The sequence below is a fragment of the Xiphophorus hellerii genome, chromosome 12 (genome assembly GCF_003331165.1).
Source record: "Xiphophorus hellerii strain 12219 chromosome 12, Xiphophorus_hellerii-4.1, whole genome shotgun sequence".
Classification (NCBI taxonomy): domain Eukaryota; kingdom Metazoa; phylum Chordata; class Actinopteri; order Cyprinodontiformes; family Poeciliidae; genus Xiphophorus; species Xiphophorus hellerii.
The window spans coordinates 29,785,970-29,810,642 of NC_045683.1; the positions used below are offsets into that span (position 1 = coordinate 29,785,970).

General features: G+C 41.2%; 1 protein-coding gene and 1 long non-coding RNA gene across 3 annotated transcripts in view; one reads left to right on the top strand and one right to left on the bottom strand.

Annotated features, from left to right (window-relative positions):
* Nucleotides 1–1,741: 1,741 nt before the first annotated feature.
* The window catches only part of bicdl1 (BICD family like cargo adaptor 1), a 28,857-nt gene continuing 5,925 nt past the window's right edge, over nucleotides 1,742–24,673 (bottom strand). The window contains exons 3-12 of one of the 2 annotated variants that reach the window (XR_004341141.1): nucleotides 17,120–17,236; nucleotides 16,118–16,129; nucleotides 14,971–15,117; nucleotides 13,463–13,642; nucleotides 13,162–13,380; nucleotides 11,730–11,873; nucleotides 10,626–10,756; nucleotides 9,912–10,032; nucleotides 8,862–8,979; nucleotides 6,069–6,180 (exon numbers count right to left, since the gene is read on the bottom strand). Coding sequence is in view for 1 of the 2 variants with exons in the window: in XM_032577840.1 (XP_032433731.1) it covers nucleotides 6,013–6,180; nucleotides 9,912–10,032; nucleotides 10,626–10,756; nucleotides 11,730–11,873; nucleotides 13,162–13,380; nucleotides 13,463–13,642; nucleotides 14,971–15,117; nucleotides 16,118–16,129; nucleotides 17,120–17,236 (1,239 nt within the window). In the remaining variant the exon portion in view is untranslated. Of the gene's footprint in view, nucleotides 6,181–8,861; nucleotides 8,980–9,911; nucleotides 10,033–10,625; nucleotides 10,757–11,729; nucleotides 11,874–13,161; nucleotides 13,381–13,462; nucleotides 13,643–14,970; nucleotides 15,118–16,117; nucleotides 16,130–17,119; nucleotides 17,237–24,673 lie in introns of both variants that reach the window. The other variant, XM_032577840.1, reaches the window with a different exon arrangement.
* LOC116729370 (uncharacterized) lies at nucleotides 10,763–21,259 on the top strand. Its single transcript, XR_004341142.1, has 3 exons — nucleotides 10,763–11,484; nucleotides 12,129–12,133; nucleotides 19,180–21,259. It is a non-coding gene; the product is annotated as an uncharacterized LOC116729370 (long non-coding RNA).

Sequence of the window (24,673 nt, forward strand, 5' to 3'; positions counted from 1 at the left end):
TGTACTATTCAGTTTTCCCTACATGAATTAAATCAGTAACAAACGTTTTAAAGAAATAAATATTTGACACATAATGATTGATTTTGGTCCCGAGTTCATTTTAGCAATCTCTCTGGTTTTTTTCTGAAGATGGTGTAAAGTTTGAACTGGTGTTTAGGTTGATTTTGAAGCCTGGCGAAAGCAATAAGGAAGCAAAAATAATTACAATTTAATAAATAGTGCACTAAATATACTGATATGACTAACTTTAATATTGTCGCCTTCCTAAAATAATGGCTTAAGTTTTTTGGGGGTTTTTTCACCATGTCTCTTTTTTTTTTTTTCTCTCCAAAAGATTTAGACAAAAATATTAGCCACCTGGCAAAAAACAAAACAACTTAGGCCATTTTTTAAGGTAGGTCACATTATATCTTTTGTTGTTCTGTTAAAAAAAAAAAAAAAAACAGCAATTTTGAAAATTCTAAAAAAAAAATTAAAAAAATTAAGAAATATAGCAGCTTCACTCATCTAGAGGATTTCTTTTGGCAACTTTATTTGTTTTTTTGAATGTTTTTGTAAATCTGGTTCCCAACAAAATTTTCTTTCATACTAGCTTCCAGATCCATTTTGGAGCGTGAAACTTTTTCATACGTCTTTTTTCTTTTTCATGCGTTCTTGTTCCAACACCAAAGGCATTTTGCAATAAGTGATATTTTGGTCTCATCTGGGTGAAAGGAAAAGGTGCACCGGGGATAATGGCAGCCTTGTCGAGCAAAATCCATTCAAGGGGTGACCGGAGGTTCATCAAGAGTCACATTCTTGATGTGAAGCCGCTCCTGACGTGTCGAACCCAGGAGAGTTAAATCTCCGCTCTCGCTCAGTGGTCCGATGTCCTCTTTTCAGATGAAAGTAAAATTTGCATTTCATTAAAAAAAAAAAAAAAAAAAATTCTAATTGATCTTCTGTAATATTCAAATTTTCTGAGGCACTAGATTTAAGGATTTCATTTTCTGTAAGTCCTATCGCTTAAAGTTACACAAAATGAAGGCTTGAAACATTTTAACTTGGTGATGAACCTGATCAAGACGGAGTTTTACAGGTGTTTGCTATATTATTCTTTTAGATTTGCAAATATTTTTAACCCTCCCTCAATTTTAAGAGATGGGGTTATTTGGACCCCATAACTCTTTTATGGCGCTGTACTGATTCCATGTGCGCGTTTCTGATTGTGTGTGTGTGTGTGGGTGTGTGCGTGTGTGTGTGTGGCTTTGGGAACTGACTCTGACCGGACAGCACCCCAACTCCTCCGCCTCCCCGCTGTCCGACCATCATTTGCAGCGTTCCTCCTGAGCATTGCGCTAATTAAGTCATATTATTTCCCACTGTCACATAAAATCCTAATAAGATACAGTAAAGTTTGTGTTTGTAATATGACATTTAGTCAAGTTTAGGAAATGATGGTGGTTAACAAACATTGGATGAAAATGTCCACTGAGTCTGAATCTTTACATGAAATATTTACTCAAAACCACAAATAGTTTTTTGTCCTTTCAGAGACAAACATGTTTGTTTTCTTTTTTTCTTTTTTGCTCATTTTTAATCAGCAACAATTTGCACAGTATATAGTCAAACTGCGGCGGGTTTATCTGATGCACTGTTTCTGTAACTGAGCAGAAGGATTAAACGGATCAGCAGCTCCATTTGTCCAACTGTGGGAACCACAAACACAAGCGCTTCCAACTCAGTGAGACTGAGACGCGAGGATTTGTAAAGAGTTTATTCGTACAAAAACAAGGATGCTAAGAAAATTGCATGATAAATATTTTGAATAGCTTGAAGTATTTTGTAACTAAAACAGTGCCGTCAGTCAGTGGTGAATGGAAGCACTCGCATGGAGTACAATGAGCCCACCGAAAGCACTGGATTCGAAAACGACGTCGGAGACGAGTAACACAAACGCACTCAATGGGATGTCTGTGTTTCCCACTGCGACACACACTTCAATCTGTGGCGGCCGGCATCAGGACGCCCAGCCAGACACACAGAGACACTGGACATGTTTTCAGAATTCATTCAGTCTGCAGTGTCGGAGACAAAATCAACCAAAAAAAAAAAAAAAACGACAGCATTTACATCAAAATAAATTCAACAGAATCAAACGTAACGTTTTTTTTCCTTCTTTTTTCCTTGAAGATGTGTCATAAAAAAAAATCAAAACAAAGAAACTGAAGTTTAGTTCTTGTCCCAGTACTGACTACAATATGTTGGCTAATGTGATTATTGGTTACATAAAAACACTGACAGTGAGTATTATTGTGATCATCTCTGCTGGCCAGTATTATTATGTTAGAAATTAATGTTTGAGGTTACAATTTTTTTCATTTTAAATTGGGCTGACTGTGCCGTTTTGGTTTACCTTAAAGAGAAATAGCGTCTCGTTTCGCTATATAATTTATGGCGTAAACTGTTCTATCAGGACAATATTGATAAAAATAACTTCTCAAGTCTATCTTTTGTAAGTAAATGCTTACACTAAAAGTGATTATTCACTAGTCTGACTAAGACCTGGAAATAATCTACTGGTTCATTTTCAAAACTGTTGTCTCTTGAAATGGCTCTTGCAGGGACTGTCGATCGTTGAAGTTATGTTATATGTTTTTAAGTTGTTAATATCTTACCTTAATTCTTACGTATAGTACATAAGTCTTTCATTTACTAACACATCCAGATTATTTGATCCTGGAGGCAGCTAAGAGCCAAGATTAAAGTGAAATTCTGACATCTTAAAATTAATTTTACTTCAAAAACATCGAGGTTTATGCAAATTTGATCATTTGAGCCTGTTAATTATTGTCATGTTTGGCTTGGATACTTATTTACAAAAAAATCTGTTGATTATATACATCGATTGCGGAGGTAGGAAGTGGTGTGGCGCTAAAAATCTTCCTGACTACTCAAGAGATGAAACATGGAAATGTTTCCGGTCAGTATAACTGTCTGACACAGAGGTTTTAGTGTACACCATTGTAACTTTTATGCCTTCATTTTGTAGGTTTGTATAAATGCTTCACATGTTCCATTCTCAGTATGTTTCACAGAGGAAGACAGTTGGTGCTGCACAGCCTCCAACCTCCATTTCCCTATAAAGACTTAAACCATCCAATGCAATGGTGACAGTTTATGAAAAAAATATGACAGAGTCACTTTAAATTTCTTAAAGTTCAATGGAGAGACGCGCAGAGGTACAAGCTGCCGTTGGGCTTGGCTCTTCTCAGACTAGCCGTTAGCTTCAGGCTCTACGATTAGCTGGTCTCAATTTATGCCAGATGAAGACCCTGAGATAATTATGTACTGCAGTCAAGATATTAGCTGCTTATACATTTTTAACAGAACCTCAGTCCCAATTCTTTTAATTTTAGGTCATTACCAATAGCAGATTACCTGAAAATCACAAGCCCCATACATTAATTAGTATACTTGACTTTTAGGGCTGTTTATTCGTGCCAGCTAGCTTTAAATAAGCTAGGCTATCTTATCTCTAAAACCAGGGACACAGCTAGTTAGGCTCTATCCCTGAAGCATCAAAGCTCTATAGCTCGATAGATTTAAATGTGGGTGGTAACATTCACAGTGATGCTAAAACATAAACTTTAGCTAGCTGCGTACACCCCTTTCTAAATTCCAGTATTTGCTAACATAAGGCAAATTAAGCTAAGCTAAATCTAGCTAAACAGCTGTTTACATGCAGAAGCATTTAACTGCCAGAACAAGGAAATAAATAAATACAAGAATGGTATCTCGTCATAATGAAATGTGAAACTCATAAAAACTTGAAAGTTTCTCATCATTAGCAAGAAGGTTTCTTCTTTTAGTGGGATACTGCTCCTGTATTTATTTACTAGCTTGGCCAGTTAAACACTTCCGTAAAAAAAAAATAGAACAATATATAAATCTGTTTGTTTTCGTATAGGCCATTTAAATGTGCAGACCTTTTAGAATTTCGTGTTTAGGTCCGGTAAATTGCATCATATAGATAGAGAATTTGAATAAATAATTTGAATTTATGGGATTTCTCTCATCGTGTGACACCAAACGACAAAAGAGGAAAAAAAAAAGAGCCAAAAGATGCCCGTTCCATCGAAGGAGTTTCAGTTCACAAGACGCATAAAAACAGTCGACAAAAACATTGTACAGATATGTCTTTCTACAAAAAGATTTTCTGTCAAAAAAGTATGCTTTTTCTTATAAATATATCATCCAAACCTATTTGTCATTTTCATTTAAAAAAATCACTCTTTGGGTTGATCCTTCCCAACAACCAGCTGAGATGACGTGAAGACACCTGCATAGGTTTGCACAGCTCCATTAAACACGCACAGACATGAGACATTAATGTGCCACACGCAAAATCATCCATGCTCAAACATCTGAGCTCGCTTCGTTGTGTTTCACCAATGGAGTCAGAAATGTCCCCCAAGTATGGAAGCCCGCAAGCTAAGAAATCAAAGTGCCTGTGAAGTATTGAAGCGAGAGGAATGGAGGTAGACCTTCTCCACTAGGAGTGACTGCAAACGGTCACATTGAATGCTGACAGCTGTGGTGCACTGCTTTTCACCGGTGGAATTCATAGTTATTGTTCATATAATAAATCCTAATCCCTTCTCAAACTGATGTAAACAAGAAATTTGGTCAACTAGGAAGATGGCTGACATCCCGGAGACAACACTGAGCAGTGCTTTTTCTTCAAATGATGTCCATGATGTGAGCAGTAGGAAAATATTACCACTAAGCTAGATGTAAGGAGTTCTACCACCCCCCATAAAGGTTTATTCATCTGTCAGGGACGAGGATGGAGAGTCTCTTGAGGTCGCGACAACATCCCACAAACTGAAAAGTTATTTTTTTTAATTTAGTTTTCCTGGTGTTTACAATAAAATTGTTAAAACACAAATTACAATTTATGAAATTTCCCACAAAACTGGTGCCAAAAGTCAGGGAAAAATCCCAGTCTAATTGCAAAATATAAAACCTCAACACAGCCCAGGAAGCGTTTCTCAATAGACCCTCTGTACTTAGCAAATAATGTAGGAGAAGGGGCTGTTTTTTATCAGGCTAGCTGCTTTGTTTAAAAAAAACAAACAAAAAAAAACTTGCTTTGCACTTAGAAACTCAGTCTGAGATTTATTGCAATCAAAGCAACTAGCTACAATAGCTAAGATGATCAGAGAGGTTTCTTGAAGAAAAACTTTTTTTCTTTTTTTAATTTACACTTTTAGAACTGCATTTTTAAAATGCCCATAAGTCTGTCCATTAATCCATCCATTATCATACACCCTTGCCTATCTCTAGTGGTCAATGGGACAGAGACGGGGTCACCATGGACAGGTCACCAGTCCATCGCAGTGCCCGTAAGTCATCCCCTCTATTTATATTCTTCCATTTGGGAATTGACCTTTTCCAGTTGGGTTGAACACACCACGCTCCGTTTTTTCCCTGACACATGAATAAACCTGAGAGACTCCCCATCGTTGTGTGTGTACTCTGTCACTGCCAGAACTTCTCTTTATACTCTGAGCTCTAACTTAATACTTCAAACTTCTGCCTTTCCCCAGCCTCCTCGGCCTGATAACTGAGATGCATACTGTTCATGCTGTAGCGCTGTAACATTGTTCTCCACCTCTACAGAGTTGGCAGTGGGTTTTGTAGGCACTACAAGGAAACCTTCCTCTATGGAGGTAAAACTTTGTGACCCTGTCCTGTTCTGTAAGACCAGAAAGCGAAGTCCTCTTTAGGGTGGATTGCTGAGCCAAAGCCTCTGGGGAAGTGTTGATTTTTATTTTTACCTTCATTCCCTTTCAGTAAGGAGCAGAGCAATGGGACAGATAAAGTGCAAAATGATCTGAACCTCCCCCCCAACATCAGCGCCTGCCTACCACCGCCTGTCTTTGGCTGAGCTGTTTACCCATACACTCCCTCACCTCCGTCTGTCTCTGCGTGTCTCTTCTGTGCTTTAAGGGCCAGTTCCGACAGGGCTCAGTTCTTTTTGAAAAAAGAGAAAAGTCTCTTGTCCCGCTCAGTGACGCGGCGAGCTCGCCTCGGGGACTGACTCCTCGACGATCCGGACAGCGCGGCGTGGACCGAGCGCCACTCGTCCTGGTGCTTGTCCATCAGCTGCTGGTCAATCACTCTGTGCATGTCGTCCTACGGCCAGAGACAGCAAAGTGAACGAGAGAGAAGGGAACCGCAGGGAAACATAAACAGAGATGGCACCAGCCTGTGGGTGGAGGGGGGGGGGTGAGATGTGAAACGTTGGAGACAAGACTGGACACTGTCAAGTTAACTGCTGGTGTAATAATTCAAGAAGTACTCAAACACCAAGTCAAAATGCATAGTGTTGAGGTCTAATGTAACTCACAGGTTAAGTTAAAAAGGAATATAATCAAAGCAAAAACTAATACCGTTTAACAGCAATTACTAAAAGCAGTTCTATTCTATGAATTTATCCGTTTTCTTCCATCATTGTGGAAGAAATTTAGCTCAAATTTTGTGTCCTGTGTTAAGGTCACTGAGACTCGATGTCCCACCACAGCAGTTCCTCCAGGTTGAGTTTGGCTAGGTTGTCGCAACTCCTGAGTTTTCCTTCTGCAGCTATTCTGTCGTAGTTTGAGGCCATTAGCTGCGTCTTTGTTACAAATGTGCACAAAACTTTGTCGGTGTTCTGCTAATGTCAAAAAGACATAATTTAGCAGTTGCTGTGTTTCCATTGCATAAGAATAAGTGAATAAATGTGTTCACGTAATAAGTTCATTAAAAAACCCGTCGCCCTCCCACCACTTCCTGTTGTCTTCTTCGTGGTTTGCAACAGTGGCAATATCTGGTTGTGATTTGTGTGATGCAAAAAAACTCAAGTCACTTTGGACCACATGGCTACCAGATTTAGCTGAGACGTCTAGGAATCCCTGTTTAGACGTAACAAAACATGCTCACGTGGACGGTTCGTATCCTTTTCAACATTTGAGTGTAAGACAAGTTAACTTTCACCTGCTGCACATTGAGGAGTGTGCACAAACATATTTTTCACAAACTCTTAATATATACTTAAAAATTAAACTATTTATTAGGACTGATTATTGAAATAATTGTCAACCAATTTAGTAATTGATCGTTAACTGGAGAACAGACTCAAATGAAGGCGATGTGCTGAAAGGACAGATTCAGAGCAATTAATCCAAAACTGTACAAAAAGTAAGAACATTTTTCATTCAAGACTTTAAGTATGTTGTACCCAAAACTCCTCAAGTGGTATAGTTTCAGCTTCACCTGGTTCAAATTCTGTGGAAAACAAATCTCCTATCTGGCATCTTTTGCTTTCCAATTATTGGTTGGTTAATCAAAAAATACCAGCTCTGGTCCAGCTCTACACCCTCGGCAGGGTCCTGGAGGGTGCATGGGAGTTCGCCCAACCAGTCTACATGTGTTTTGTGGACTTGGAGAAGGCGTTCGACCGTGTCCCTCGGGGAGCCCTGTGGGGGGTTCTCCGGGAGTCTGGGGTACCGGGCCCTTTGATACCGGCTGTCAGGTCCCTGTATGACCGGTGTCAGAGTCTGGTCCGCATTGCCGGCAGTAAGTCGGGCTCGTTTCCAGTGAGAGTTGGACTCCACCAGGGCTGCCCTTTGTCACCGATTCTGTTCATCACTTTCATGGACAGAATTTCTAGGTGCAGCCAAGGTGTTGAGGGGATCCGATTTGGTGGCCTTAGGATCTCGTCTCTGCTTTTTGCAGACGATGTGGTCCTACTGGCTTTATCAGGTCATGATCTGCAGCTCTCGCTGGAGCGGTTCGCAGTCGAGTGTGAAGCGGCCGGGATGGGGATCAGTGCCTCCAAATCCAAGGCCATGGTCTTGAGCCGGAAAAGGGTAGAGTGCCTTCTCTGGGTCAGGGGGGGGGGTGTCCTGCCCCAAGTGGAGGAGTTCAAGTATCTCGGGATCTTGTTCCCGAATGAGGGAAGAAGGGAGCGGGAGATCGACAGGCGGATTGGGCCACCCTTCTGAAGCTGCTAGCCCCGCGACCCGACTCCGGCTAAGCGGAAGAAAATGGAGAAGATGGATAATCTAAAAATAATCAACAGATCAGCCCCACACTGCATGGATAAGTCGAGCATAAATGCCTGAGCTTTTCACATGTTGATATTGGAAGGATTTTTTTCCCCCCCTGTAGATGCATCGTTTGCTACAAATGATCAAACATTCACTAAAGGAATGTTATGTTACTGCATATTAATGAAATGTTTATTTTTCTATTTGAATTATTTATTTATTTTCATCTTTTAATGTAGTTGTAATGTTAAATAATACAGAATGTGACATTTTTTTTTATCCGATTGATCAGAATAATCTATAACTAATGTAATTTTTAGTTGCAGCACTACTGTTTATATTTATAGGCTTTCTTGTTTGACATGTTTATGCTTAAAAATAAGTGTGGTCATTGTGAACTGCACAGTCTCCTCTTTATGTTTGGCTTCCGGCCACCAGAGGGCTCCGACAGCTGGAGGACGATTAAAAAGAAAGGCTGGGCACATAAAAACACATTTTCCCACAACAGAAACACATTCAGTGCCAGCTTGTATGTTAAGTGGCACCAATATAAAACCATTGGTCACTAAATTGTGATTGTCTATGGATCAGTTAAGATGACCCCAGCCCAGTCTCCAAACAAATCTTACAGTGTTGCAGTAGGGAGAGAGAGAGAGAGGGGAGGTGGAACAGGGATGATGAAGGCTTGGATGGTTCTAGTAGCCTGAAATGAGCAGATCTTCAGCATGAAATGACTCGGCGTGCCATGGTCAGGTTAGAGCGGTGAGACAGCGGCTCAGGGCTCACCTCTAAGGCAGGAGGGGGGGAGATACCACGGGGGGAGAGAGGGCGGTACTGAAGTTGAGAAAGGCCACTAGATCAGAAACCACAAGAGCCAAACAGTAAAGAGCCCTGAGGAGGCGAACTGTGGGCGAGGAGAAGAGAGGAGAGAGCTGCCGGTTACAGAGGAGAGAGGGCGGGGAGGGAGACGGTAACGTGTCCCCCTACTGGGCGCCGTCACACACAGCAGGCAAATATTAGGGCAGAGATTCTGTTAGCGGATTTAAAGCTACACTATGTAACTGTTTTACAAAGATAGGTTTTTCACATATTTGTTAAAACTGCCACAATGGTGTGACGAAACATCAAGCTCCTCCTCCTCCTCACAGCACTGCTGCTGGCAAACTGATGATGCTAAGCCGTATATGTAAAACTTTCTTTGGATTCTCCTTTGGACTGCACTGCTGCGCTTTTGTTTTGTGTTATGTTTTGTTCTCAAAAACTAAAATGAATGAATATATTTTTGGGGGGAGAAAAAAAATAACCAATCAATGCCAGGAGGAAGGTTTTAGTGCTGTCAATCACGCCAGTGTATGCACTGCTAAATGTCCTAACGGCGGAGAAACGACTTGCATTTTCAGGAAAACCGTTTACCCGCCGTGATCAGTTGCTATTCTAACTAGCATTAGCATTCATGGCAGGGTATGTTGGTTGTTTCTGACCGGTGTATTACTGCACCAGTCACTGGTAGCACTGGGAGAAGGGAGAGGAGCTTTTTCACAGATTATTTGCCTTATACTTTAGTGTCACAACATAATGATGATTTTACCAAATATGTAAGAAAAAAAACAACTTTTTGATCAAAGTTACACACTGCAGCTTTTAGTCACAAATATGAAACCACTTAGAGCAATGGAATCGTGATGAGGAAGGTTAGTCTCAGTTCACTCCAATGGTGAATAAATGCACTTAAAAAAACTGCCTGAACAGGTTGAGTTGCACTACATATACAAAGTTTCTATTTTCAATTTTGAAAAAAGCTGCTCCTTTGTTTGCTTCCTGTCCTCTCTGACCCACCTGCCAAGCCTCCAGCTGCTGTGACAGGTTGAGTTTCTGCTGGATGGAGTCCAGAAGCTGGCTGTTCAGAGACATGATGTCTATTTTACATTTAGCCAGCTCCATTTCCACAGCTTTCTTCCTGCAACGCACACACACACACACACACACACACACACACCCACCCCCACACACACACACACACACACACATATACAGACATATTGAGTAAGAAGACAGGCTTCAGTATTTTTACATTTGCAAAAACAAAAGCATAAGCTTTGTTTGAAATTTCTGGCAATATCTACTTAATGCATTTAAAATATGAAAGCAAAGATTAAAAACCCATTTTTACATCAAGTCTCAAGACGACATGTGATCGACCAACACAAAGTAGTTTAACTAGAGTGTCCAGTTAACTGTGAGCATCTTCATGAGACTGTTATACAACAACAGAGGGCTTTCAGTCAGAGGCTTCTTCAAGCAGCTGTAACGCAGACTGCTACAGGCGAACCTTCCAGCTCAGCATCAGCAATCTAAATATTTAGTTTGCAGCTAAATGTTAGTTAATTTAGAGCTAAATAAACCTAAATATTGCTGCTGTTTTGTTTTTCTTTTGCTGCCTAACTTTACAATGGCCACCCCGCTTATAACGAGTCAACATAAACCTCTTAAAGTACAGTTAGTTACATCTGTATGGTTTGTGTCGGTGTGCTGTTCTGTGATTGACCCTACTTGGCGATGGCGTCGTCTCGGTCTCTGATGGCGCTCTGGAGCTGCTCACTGGGTTCTCGGACGTCCGCCATCGCCCTCATTCGCTCGTTCTCTTCCCTCAGAGAGCAGATCTCAATGGAGAGCAGCGCCATCTGGAGGTCGCACAGGAGGAATGGAGGGGAGTTGAGAGATGAACGCCTTGTGCATTCCAAACAGCTCGGTTGGCACGGTTTAGCGAGAGTGCTGCTCATGTGTGAAATAATTATTTGACCCAGTTAAAGTGCAGCTGACGTCAGACGGATGTTTGCAGGACTTGTTTTCGAGCAAAGAGAAGAAAGTCGGTTGCCCTGGAGGAGTGGAGGCAGGTTGGAGTCATGTCCTACATAACAACCCTTCATGAGTTTCCCCATCAACTCTGCTATTCTTGGACCTTAGACAGGCATCCCTTTAGAAGAAACCTCTGCATACGAGCTACCTCGCAAAACTCTGAATAAAGTCCAACAGAGTGAGTGAAAGTGTTAAAGTGGCAGTATTGAGTATTTTCCAGCCACATAGTGGTATTTTATAGCATAATCAAGTAACTATGTTAACTTCAGTTGTTGTGAAAATTCTATATATACCAAATATGACAAAAGAAATTAAACCTTGTAATGTAATCCCTTTAAACTGGGCTTCTGCCTCTTTAAAACGTCCCGCTCTTCCTGAAACTCCGCCTTCAGTAACTCATCATGGCTCCTATTAACCCTTTAAGAACATTTTTTTTTTTTTTTTTTACCAGAGTTTAACTGAGAAGTAGCTTATAATGAGCTCAGTCATATGCACAGCTCCATCAGGTGTTTGCTAATTGCTGCTGGCTAGTCTGAAGGAGCTGAGTGGGGGAGTCACCCAGCTCGGATACCTCTGCTAGGAGGAGGAGCTGTGTCTCGAAGGCGGAGTTAGATCCACCCAAGCGTTTTGTACAGCTGAATGGTTGCTACGGAGATGAAAGGATTTCTCAAACGTGCACAAAAGAATCAATGCAACACTACAGGAATGTTTTTGATGAGGGAGTAACACAACATGATGCCGAGCTCAAAAGCATTGATTTTGCCTGACACTGCCCCTTTAAGTTGAGCATCAGAATACCTGATTGTGCATCTGCAGCAGCTCCTCTTCGTTGCCGCGTGTTTTGTGCTGCTCTGCTTCATAAAGCTCTCTGACCTCCTGCAGTTCTTCTCCCATCTTCCTCACCTGCTCCTCTAGTGCCTCCTCATCACTGCGCCGTGAACCCTTCCAGAAGGAAACAAAAACCCACTTCACAACACACACCCCGGGCAGGTGTACAGTCACAGCTCAGATGTCAATAGTGCTTCTTCTTTTTTTTTTTTTTTTAAAGGAGTTCAAGAAAAATATTGCGAATTGCTGTCAGTTTAGTTTAACCAGCCTTGATTATTTATAGTTTTGTACGCACAGGAAAGACTGGAAGCACTATTTGTAACCTAAAAATAAATCTGGGAAATGCTTACACGTCTAGGGCAACATTAGGTTGCGTTTGTGTGCAAGCGAGAGATTAGACAATGTCTAAACTAGGTTTTTTGACTTTTACGAGAAGTCCAGATGTACTGTAGGTGTCTTCAGCTGAGATTGATATGCATTAAAGAAAAACAGAAAACATAAACACAAAGCAATGTCTCTGATAGTTGAGTTGCACCACCACAAAACTGTAAGAGTTCAATTAACGTCTACTGTTAAACCCTGGTAGATTTAGATTTCAATCTCTTCAAGTTGCCAACATGATTCCACTGAGTGAATGTAAGGTTTCAGAGTTGTAATTCAAATGTGATGGAGAAGCTGGAGGGAGCTAAAGATCAGGGTGACGACCAGGAAAAACGTTCCAAAAGTCCATCAGTATTATAAGAACTGGCTGTTTACTGTAATGCTGTAATTATATTATCAGTTACTAGGAATGTAAAAAGTATAGAATTTTTGATATGCTATTTTTAAGAAAATATAAATGAAAAGTGGATAGATTATTATTCTTAGAAGTCGTGTTTGGTCATGTCCACTCAGGACTTGTACTCATGTAGCAGGGTCTTCATAAAAATAAGTTTCTCCACACACACCATTGTTTCTATGCACATGGATTCACACAAACCCGCCCCTGAGCATTGTTTTAAACATGCCACACCCATAGGGGGCAGTGTAGTGCAAAGTTAAAACGTATGTCGGCTAGATGGAACTACTTTTAACTAGCTTATTAGAATATAGAGTTAATAAAACACAAGACGGCGTTGATTAGGAATCATGTCACAGTAAGTATTTGTTGCAGACTAAAGCACCGGACCTTAAATCTTCGTTTTCCCACAAATACAGTCTTCTCAAATATCCGGTTTGGTTGGAGGTTTTCAGTAATAAATAAATGCATACAAATTTGTTTGTTTTATCAGTTAGCTTTACCCTGAATGACAACAAGTCATGCACTGCGGGGAAAATATTTACTACCCCCTGCCTCTTAAAAGAACCTCACTCAACTTAAAAATAATAATAATAATTTAGAATTTGAGCTCTGATTCTTTACCGTAGACTCATTCCCATCCAGCAGATTCTGTGTTAGCCTCCGTAGCTCTAACAGGCTGGTGTGAAGGCTCCCTGTAGGCACATCCTTCACCGAGGACGTCTCCGAGGACTCGTCCATGGACGAGTCGGTGGAGAGTGCCGAGTCCGTGACATCGTTTCCTCGGAGATGAGAACAGAGCGAGCGAACTTCGCAATAGGCCTCCCAAAGTTGTAGACGCAGCTAATAACGGGAAGCGTTTAGACGTTAATTTAAATGCTTTCAGCTAGCAATGCTACACGGAGAGCGGACGAGTCGGGGCTACCTGTTCCCTCTCCTGCTCCTGCTCCTCCTGCTCCATGCTCTGCTCTATCTCACACAGCAGGTTGGACGGGTGGGGGCTGAAGGTTTGCAGACTGTGCTCCTCCGTCAGCTCGGCCAACTTAGCCGTCAGTTGTCTGTGGGACACCTGGACCTCCTGAAGCTCCAGCTGGCTTTGTCGCAACTAGGCATAACAGAGCAGTTAAAGTCTTTGTTGCTATCATCTATCTGAAAAAAAATGTCAGTGACATGCAAAAAAAAAAAATTGATTTACACAACCGTGTCTATGATGTAAACGTTTCCCAAACTTTACAAGTCTTAACGGTGTCCTTCTCCCCGAGTCTATATTACTGTGAGTAGAGATCAGGTGAAGTGAAATGGAAAGATTTGGAAAGCAAATAAAAGTTGATAAAAATAATGACCAAAATTATGATCTGTTCTGCTGCAAAATGGTCTGGTAGCTTCATTTCAGTTAGCTTGTTGTTAGCTTGAGGATAGTAATTCTGTGTGAATTAGGAGAGCGGAAAGGTGCTATTGGCATAACTATGGTTACCGCCAACGTAGGGCTAGGTCAGGGGTGTCAAACTCCAGTCCTGGAGCTCCACTGTCCTGCAACTTTTAGATGAGCCTCTGCTGCACCACCTGAATAGAATAATTAGATCATTAGCAAGACTCTGGAGAACTGATCTACACAAGGAGGAGGTAATTAAGCCATTCATTCCAGTGTTTTGTACCTGTGGCACAGCTAAAAACCGAAGGACAGCAGCCCGTGAGGACTGGAGTTTGACAACTGTGGGCTAGGTAATATGGCTGAAAAACATATCACAAGACAAGCTTTTCATATCAGTCGATTGGTAATTATAGATTTTTTTGTTTTGTTTTAAATTTCTGTGGTGATGTAACCTTCCCTGTTTCATCCACAATTTCCTCTCCAAGTCTTGTACTCATTTTCTCCCTTTACTCCACGCCTTGTATTAAAACAGGCAGCACAGAAGTCCTTTCCCTCCACGAAAACTATAACTAAAGTTATTTTCTTATTTTACACAGCTTGTTTTAACATCTGGGAAAGGAACTTCCCAGATAACAGTGAGCGTTTCCACCGATCTGTGTCACACCAGTAGCGTGGCACCCTGAGACCTTTGCTGCGTGGCAATGCCTTAAGTCGGAAAGGGCTCAGTGATGAAATCAATAAAGAATGAGATCAACAAGGCAAAAATGTTGAAATTGTGGATTCAAAAAACTCAGTCACACTGAAACCTGACTGCCTCTTTGCAAGAACTTGATCTATTTCCCAGTAAAAAGTACTGAAACGGTTACTATTAAACTTCACTACACCAAAAACACAAAAATAGCTAGCACTGTTCTGCTCCTGTCTTGTTGTTTTCTGCTCCAACAAGACAGGAGCAGGAAAGTTTGTGGAAAAGCAAACAAAATCTTGTCACATTCAAAATGTTTGGTCCCAACTATTGAATTAAACTAAATAGCTATAAAGCCCCTTTGGCCTGGATTCACCTGAAGGTCCTTTTCGTGGCGCTGCTTCTCGAGCACCAGCGTCCGCTCCCGGAGGTCGTCCACGGTGTTCTGCAGCAGCTCGTTCTCCTCGATCATGGCGGTCACCCGGCGCTCCAGCTCCATCTTCCTCTCCGACAGCATCTTAATCTAACATGTCACACGGAGGTGGTTAGGCGCTACGCAGCGGAATACCGTGAGCTGAGTGGAGAAACTTGGTTGCTCGCAGAAAATCAAGCCATGGAGCTGATTAAAGGCTACATTTGGTTGTTTTTATTTGTTTTTGTTTTTTTTCTACCTCTGGAGCAAGCTGGGCTCTTGCACAAGATTAAAAAGTACTCCCACTGGTCTGAAGAATGTGTGTTGCCTAGCACGAGCGTGGGTGTCGGTTGCCACCCTCGTCCTCAGGAATGCTCTGGTATCCTTAATCATCTACACAAAGCTTGGTATGAGCCTGTTCATTACCCTGCCAGTTCAACGGCCTTCAACCGAAGCCTTGCACAATAACAACCGTTTACCCTCCTGAATCTGCCCGAACAGCTCCCCCCCCCACCCCCGAATCACATCTTGTTCCTTTTTATCCCCTGACCTACATCTGGTAACCTACTTCACAAGGCGGCCTCTCGAAGGCGGATCTGTTGTGCTTCTCTGCCGTTAGAAGTTCTACGCTGTCACATCCTGGGTTTTTACCTTTTTCAAAAATATGTGTTTGCATGAGAAACAGACTGGAAAGCCATTAGTCATCGGCACATGTCATACGAAGGCAACTCGCAGGGAAAGTGGGAGCACCCAGACATTGCAGCATCTCGGCTAAATATAGAGCAGCAGCTTCTTCGCCCAATTATAGCGCAGGCTCTGCAGTCTGGGTGTTTTCTCGCTGCATCAGAAGAGCTGAACTCGCAGAGCACCTCATCAACACATATCATGACCACGCCTCCTGCTTCTTTTGACACACTTGCCATGATTGATGCCAACCAAAAAAACAAAAAGACACCAGCGAATGGAATTGAGTATGTTATCGTGACATCCGACCATCTACCTGACAAAAACATGAAGGATGTTCCCTGAAAACAGGATACTTGTTAGAGGCAACACTGCAAAGAGGGACACAGACGTCACATGCAGCATGCAGTCTGACGGAACCACTCACTTCTAGCCCTTGCTGCTCCAGCCGAGACAAAAGGAGAGGGACGTAGCGACGGAGAGAGACAGAAATGTTGAGATAAAAGAAGAAGAGATTACACTTTAGTAATAATCCCATCCTTGTCATCCGTCCTCTGAGAGTTAAATTGTGACTGGAAACTTTAAAGCAAACCTCTGCTACAGTCCAAACTTTTTTTTTTGTTGCTCTTTTTCGTTCGTTTAGCAAACAGTATGCTAGAAATAATGACTTATTTGAATCATGTTTTACAAGGAGTTTAAATCAGCACCTCTCATCAGAAATGCAGAATCTCACGGTTTTGCAGCCTAAACTCTTGAGTTTTCCAATCAGTAACAGCAGGAAACTTCATCGCTAACTGGCCACTAGTAAAGCAACACTCTTCATGTGGAAGCTGGTACTGAGTGAAGAAGACTGTTAGTTGTATCATTGGGGTGTTTAAAAATGAAGTCAGACGAAGGCCAAGATGATGTATCCAACAGAATCATGTCTGCTTTTGATTCAGGCCGTCACGACTGGGAGTCAGACACTAGCTGCTGGCTTTTTTCATCCAGTAATCCATCAATCTATCCACCCTCCGCCTTGCCTGGGGTCGGCTTCATTCCAATGTTAAGTTACACACTGCTGTTATTAGAAACAGAAATGTGAACGTGAACAAATTAATCCCAGCGTGTCATAAATTGCAGGATTCTGGACAGTTGTCAGATTCGTCTCTTTCAGAGGAATCAATGTTTTATTTCACCACAAATAAGGCAATTATAATTTTAATGCAGAAAGTGCAAAAAAATATTCTGTTTTTTACTATTATTGTTACTATTATTATTGAAGAGAAATCAGTATCGGCTAAAAATCCGTGACCAAAAATCATCCAGAAAATCTCCACCATCTCTGCTTTTATGCGCAAGAACTTCTTCAAGCATCACATGCTCCAAGTTTCCAATCGTAACATTTGCGAGTGAAACGTGTGAGTGAAAGCTGCAGAGTGCGGCTGACCTCGGCCTGCAGCGTCTCCAGGCGTGTCATGTGCTGCCTTGTAGACACACTCTTGTCCCTGAAGTCGTCCCGTAATGAATGGACCTGAGTGGACAGCTGCCTCTCCACGTCTGCAGCCTGCATGAGGACAGAAAGACGAGACATGGCAGACACTCAGTTCATTGCTAAATAACACATTTATGTTATGTAGATTTGTTCCGGTGATCGTCACAGTTTGTTCCAGAAAGTGGTGCATTTGATAGCTGGACCACCTGACGGCATCGTGGGTCACGGTCTTTATTGAAGCGTCTAACAGAAAAGCAATCACTGCTAAATCCCTGCGTCATCACAGCTCACTGGCCAGGTGGGATCGGGGCCACATGGGCATGAAGGAAGAGACTGCTGGCGTTGTCATAACTGCCATGGCAACTGTATTTTCCTAAATAGACGAAAAATTTAAAGGGGAAGCATTATGTATTTCACAGGCATTTTTTTGCCACAATCATTTTTTTAGCACAATCTAGTAACCATGATACCTTCAGTAAGTGGTTATGAAAATGCTTTGTATATCAAATATGACTTAAAGAAAATTTTACTTTCTAATTTAACACCTTGAAATTGGGCATCTGTCTCTTTAAGAAAACTCTTATTCTTTCTGACTGTCCGCCTTCAGGAAGTCATCACAACATGGCTCCTCTATTAACCCTTTAAGAATGTTTTTACCAGCGTTTCACTGAGAAGTAGCTCCTATAATGAGCTTAGCCAATGTGCAGTTCCACAGTGGTGGATTGCTAATTGCTGCTGGCTAGTCTGAAGGAGCTGAGTGGGTAAGGGTGCTCTGAAGGTCAGAAAGCTTGGAAACTATAGGAGCTTCCCTTTGAAGTTCAGACTTTATGCACACTGCACTGAAAAAAGTATTTAGTAAACTTACATTTATGAATTTTAACAAGAGGCGATTGCGCACTAAAACAAATCAAATGGAACATTTCAATCATAATAGAAACCTATTCAAACCAGTTAAATTTCTGAACGTGCTGAATATGTCTGGGTCATTGTTTACTAATGCAGGCTAAATTCTTCTCCCTCTTGTGATGTCATCGATCCATACACACACAAAGCAGAATTAGCCTTTTTTTTTATCGTGCGCTTTTTAAAGGTTTCCATTTTGCAAATTCCTGCAGCACAAATCCATACTTCACCACCCAGCTTTGTTTTTATTGTTCGTGTACATTGTTAGCACTGACGAATACTAGCATCTTTAAATTAAAACGGGGTAGTTCACTGTGTTGTGTAAATAAATCCTAAATTATTCAAGAAATCTGGAGTAGGTTTAGAGTGTAAAGGGCAGGACCAAAAGGTCAAGCTGTGATCGTTGATCCCTTAGAAGTCACTGCAGAAAGAAGGTCAGTCTGCTGTCACCACATGGACGCAAATAAACCAAAAAAAGATGGAACAAAGGAAAACATTTTCTGCTTTTATGCCCGCTTTTTCCTTGACTTACATGATTAGTAAATTTATTTTGATTAATGGTTTATAGTTTTTGTTATTTGAGTTATGATTCTATTTTCCAACCTGAGTTTGTATTTCATTGCTCTTTTTGATGAGCTTCATTCCTGATATCTTTCCCTCATGTTTACTACAGCGTCAGTCAATTCACTGGATGTGTGGTTCAGTAACTAATTGCACCAATCAAATACATTGGCTCATTACTTTCTCTAATTTTTGCCTGTTTGTCTTGATAAATATTGCGCGCGAGTGTTTCACATGACAGGCTCTGCTTATGCTGAATCTATCTGGCAGAAGAGCGCAGTGTGCCATTTTATGGCACAATCAAGTAACTTTCACTTTCAGTTGTTATTAAAAACTCCTACAAATATCAAATATGACTGAAAACAAATTTGACTTCATAATTTAATGCCTTGAAATTGGGCCTCTGTCTCTTTAAAAACTCCTGCTCTTTCAGAAACTTCACCTTGAGGACGTCGTCACAACATGGCTCCTTTAAAGTAGCTTCTATAATGAGCTCAGCAGTTCTACAGTGGCGGATTCCTAATTACTCTGGCTAGTCTGAAGGAGCTGAGGGGGCAAGGTTGCTCTGTGAGGCGGAAAGCTTGGAAACTGCAGGAGCTTTATCGTTGAAGGTCTAACCAGCTGAATGGTTGCCATGGAGATTAAAGGATTTCTCAGACATGTATGAAAGAATTAAGTCAACATAGGTATGTTCTTGATGAGGGAAAAGCATTATAACATGATGTAAAGCAAAATAAAAGTCAATTTTACAATAAAAAGAAAAAGGTTTGGTTCCAGACTACATCAAGTCCAGTCACAAGTCTGTAAAAAAATCTGACTGAGATCCAGATGTGAGAACCCAGTTAGAGACTGAACAGAGAGTTACAATCTGTGTCTAAATCACTGTCATGAGCTCACGCCTTTAATCCGCTCTGCATTCAGAGGGACAGATGTGCACTTTAAACGATGCCGTGCAGCTGGCAGGGCGCAGTAGCGGCGACCGATCAGGTCACCGTGGTAACGCGGCATCTGACCCACTGGCCCAGTAAACAGACCGATTTAGAGATCACACTGGAAGACTACGAGGTTGACCTCGGACTCGCGCGCGTGCAGTCGCCAAATCTGCGGCTAAATTCCTCAGATTCCAGATTATCAGTGAAAGAGGCCAAACAAGAATTAAAAAAAAAAAAAAACATTGTGGGGAAGGAAGGAATCCATAACTCTCCCGTCTCTGACGTCATCAGAGTGTCGGTTCCCCTCCGAGGCCGCCGGACCCGACTCATGCGTCAGGGGGTCCGAGGTGACGCACCCTCGCATCCGAACACTCTGTCTCGGTGCCATTCAGGAAAGCGCATTCCCATGGCAACACCACAATTTGCATGTCACTCTGGTTGTCATAGCAACCAGAGAGAAGCGGTATTGGCGAGGCTCAGGTCAGGTTGTTTCTGGCGTTTTCAGGAGTCACAATCAGATGGTCCCAATCCGGTTTGGACCTGTCGTTCTAACTGCTGCAGGCGACAACAGGTCGACCCGACAACAGCCGTCCTGAGAGCAACGCTTTGCACCGACGGGATGCAGACGCTCTGCTCTGAAACCTGGACAGATGCCCTCTGACAGCAGGCTGTGGAAGGAGCAGAGAAAAAATCCTGCTGGAGTTTAACGTGGAAGGAAACATTGTGTCACTGAGACTCCAACACAAGATGATATAAAGTGAGATTGGGCCACATTCAGGGTCACGTCTGGAGTCGAGGTATTCGCAGTTTTCCTGGATGCACTTTCCGTGGCGCTAGTGACCTTTACTCACATTAATCAGACACAGAAAATGGGAAAACATGCAGCAAAGGTCTTAAGGAATCCAACCCCAGATGTTCTTGACGAGGGAAAAACATTATAACATGATGTAAAGCAAAATAAAAGTCAATTTTACATAAAAAATTGATTAGTCCAGATGAGGACTAATGGCTTCGATACAAGAGGTGACCACTCTGATGTCAGGCACTGCAACACTAAATTTTCTTCTTTTTTTTTTATCTATTTGGATGATCTCACATTTCTAGAAATGTCCACATTTGAGTACTTGTTTCACTGCTTATGGCTCTACTTTTAAAGTTGCAGTACGTAACTTTTATAAAATATTTTTTTTACCTATTTGTTGAAACTGCCAATACGCCATGACAGTTTATGAGACAGATAATCTGTGGGAAACTGTAGCTGCTCTGCCTTGTGCTAGTGCTAAGTATAAAGAACCAGTCAAATTCAGGAGGCATGTCTTAGTGCTGTCAATCACAGTCTTGTTGGTGCTGCCCATCGTTTTTATTGTACAGCTAGAAGAGCCTGTTGTGTATGCTAAGGGCAATTAGCTTGGCCAACGGTGATGGTAGATAAATGGTTTTCCTGTAACAGTGAGTTGTCTCTCTGCCATTAGGACATTTAATAGAGAGTACATGAGATGGATTGACAGCGCTAAGCCCCTCCTCCTCGCTCTTATTGGTTGATTTTGGTTGGGAGCGGTGCGTTTCTTCAGACAATAGCAGCTCAGACAGGAGGTGGAGGAGATTGATCATTTCACATATCTATTTCATAACACACTGTCACAATATGACAGTTTGAACAAATATGTAAAAAGGTTTTTTTTCTATAAAAATTACTTACTGCAGCTTTAAGCCAAGTTTATTTGTGTACCACATTTCAAAAACAAAACAGTTCAAAGTGCTTCACACCATTAAAAACATAACACAGTAACCAATTAAAATCAAGCAAATATACATCAAACATATTCATTCATGTTTCTGTAAATATGAATCAAAGGCAGCTCTAAACTGGTGGGATGGTTTTAGTATTTTTCAAGTTTTTGCTTTTTGTAATTTTGTAAAATTTTGGATTGTTTATGTCAAGCAACTCTTATGTCCATTTGATTCCCGGGCTCAGTCGCATGCAGTGTGTTAAACTCTACTAAGTAAGCAGGAATTGAAATTACTTTTTCACTGTAGCAACAAATAAGCAATGATGAGCCCCTGGAGGCTGCTGTCAGCACTTAACTCAGGCGGTCCAGTAAAACGGAGCAAAGCCATAAAACGTGAGGATGCTGAAGCTGAGGTCGGTGCATGTCCAGCCTCCTCAGAGCCTCTGGGGTGATGTAATTACAGAAAGGCCCCCTTCCTGCTGCTTCACTCTGATCTGATTAGGTTCAATGAGATTGGCTGTCCTGACACAGAGACCAGCACACGTACACACACACACACATACACACACACACACTCTGAAACATTTAGATGTTAAAAGTAAGGCATCGATTTAATCAAACAGCAAGTACCAATGTGATTTCCTGCCACTTGTTCTGTCCTAGGTTACTGTTATAAATGAGCTCATTAATCGCAATACTTTTTTTTTTCAAAAAATACTCTTTTTTTCTTCTTTAGATGAATTCACTTTACCAGCTGTGATATCTAGGCCTGTCACGATGACAAATTTTGCTGAGCGATTAATTGTCTCAAAAATTATTGCGATAAACGATAATATTGTTTGAAGATCCTTTTTAAACTGATGTAATGGTAATGACATAATGCAAGCACATCTTGCCAAAAATAAATACACTTTATTTTCAAAGGAACACTTAACATTGGATCTGGAACAAAACAGCCAAAATCAAAAATAAAATGGACTCTCAGTCTCAGTTAACAAAAAAAAAAATGCACTTGAATAAAAGCAAAACACAACATAAAACCAAAGTGGAAATGAAAACTACATTCAACCAAAAGAGTACAGATTATGAAGTCTGTATAATATATTGGCCTTCAATAATAATTAGATTTAGAGAGAGAAGATGGGCACATCCAACTACCTGATTCAATAATTCACTCCTCTCTTACGCTAAGGAAGTGCGGAAGGGAGAGGTCAGTGGAGAGCGCGGAGTTGAGCCTTTTTTCATCCAGTGTCATCAGTACAAAAAGAAAAAAGACAGGAAGAAATGATAAAGCTGATAAATTAAAATAAGGTAGATCATTTTCATTTATCATTCAATTAATTGAACAATTGTGTATCGCGTCAGGCCTAGTGATATCATTTATACCTTGTTATAAAAATGCTATATACATAAAATATAAAAGAAAATTGACTTTGCAACTTAATGCCTTCAAATTGGGTCTCTGTATCTTTAAGAAGCTCCTGCTCTTCCTGAAACTCCGCCTTCAGGAAGTCATCACAACATGGTTCCTCTATTAATTTTTCAGCGTTTTTACCAGCGTTGCACTGAGAATCAGCTCCTATAATGAGCCCAGATGATGCACAGTTCCACCAGCAGTTTCCTAATTGCTGCTGGCTAGTCTGAAGGAACTGAATGGGGGGTCCCGCGGGGACATCTGATCTGGGAAGCTTTGGAAACTGCAGCTCTGAATAAGAGCTTCCTCCACCCCTGCACCCCTGAATGGTTGCCATGGGCGATTAAAGGATTTCTTCAACATGCATGAAAGAATCAAGGCAACACGCCAGGTATGTTTTTGACGAGGCAGTAACATTATAACATGGTAATTTTCATAATACTGCCCCTTTAAGTTTCCCAATCTGACATTTAGTTGAGAATATAAAGTGTGTTGCAAATCACTGCTCGAAGGATTCCACATTATGCAACATTACAACTGCATCTCAGGCGTGTGACTTTATGGAATAATCCAACACAGAATACTGAACAACGTGAAAGGAAAATGTTACACAGCGTTTCAATTCTTTGTATATGTAGAAATCTGAAAAGTATCATATGAATTTGTATTCAGCTTCTAAATGAAAATTCAGTGCAACCAACCACATTGGGGAAGCGCCCAGCTAGCAAACAGTCCCTCTGGGTGTAATTTATATAAATACAGTTGTTCTAGAAAGGTCTCAGGGGTTTCTTAGAGAACAAACGTCATCAAGGACAAAAAAGAGACAGTTGTGAAGCCTAATGCCAGTTTAGGTTAGAACGTAATACTCCAAACTTTGAGCATCGTACAGGGCTCTGTTCAACCCATCAACAAAAAATGATAAAGCAAGTAGAACATTACTCAGAGAAATAGCCAGAGGGCCCATGGGAACATCGTAGAAGCTACACAGATTCACAACTCAGCTGGGAGAATCTGTAAAGGTTATCAGCTCTCCACACTCAGTGGCGAGAGGAAGGTCATAGCTGTAGGAAAGTTATGACTTCCTGTTAGCAGTTAGCTTGAAGAGGACACAAAAAACTTAAGTTTTCTCACGACATTTTGTGGTACTATAGTGATTACAATAATAATAAGAGCAATTGTAGCCTCACAGACACAAATACTGCTCTTTCAAAACATACTCCTTTCCGGCACGCATCTTTAGGAAATCAGTCACATGAAGTGTGATTTATATCACTATGCTGCACACAGTAACTGCAGTTAGTCATATTTTGTTGGTATTTATATTCTCCTCGAACAAACAGTGGAGAGAATCCGGACAATACGGACAACTTTCTTTTAAACAGCATTGATTGTAATTGATCATGATTTATCTATTATTACTCAATGATAAATGAACATTCTAATAAGAAATTTATCTGGCTAAATGGTAATACGATAAACACTCGCTCATGAAAAACGGTGATCTGGCAAGATGAGTCAACATTTAACTCCTGGTCAAGCAAAACACTGTAGAATCAAACTAACGCTACACATGACCGCACGTTTTTTGATCAAAAGCTCTTGCGTTAGGATGAGGTGGTTTCTCGGCCGTAATCAAAATTGGTGTATTTCGCAAAACTGCAAACTAAACACTTTTCTCCGCATCACACGAGTCACATGAACCGGATGCAGGAAAGAGGGAGAAGACGACAGGAAGTGGTAGATGGTACGTTTTTTAGCGACTTGTGACACAAACAAACTTATTCACATGTGATTTTAAGTGTATTTGTTTTTTAACGGAAACACCGCAATTGTGAAATTGTTTTTTTCGACATGAGCCGAAATATTGCCAAAGTTTGCCGCACATTTGTGATGGAAATGCGGCTACAGAAAGCAGAGGATGAATGACAAAGGAGCCAGAATAGCTCGTGTTAAACTGCTGCTTGGTAAG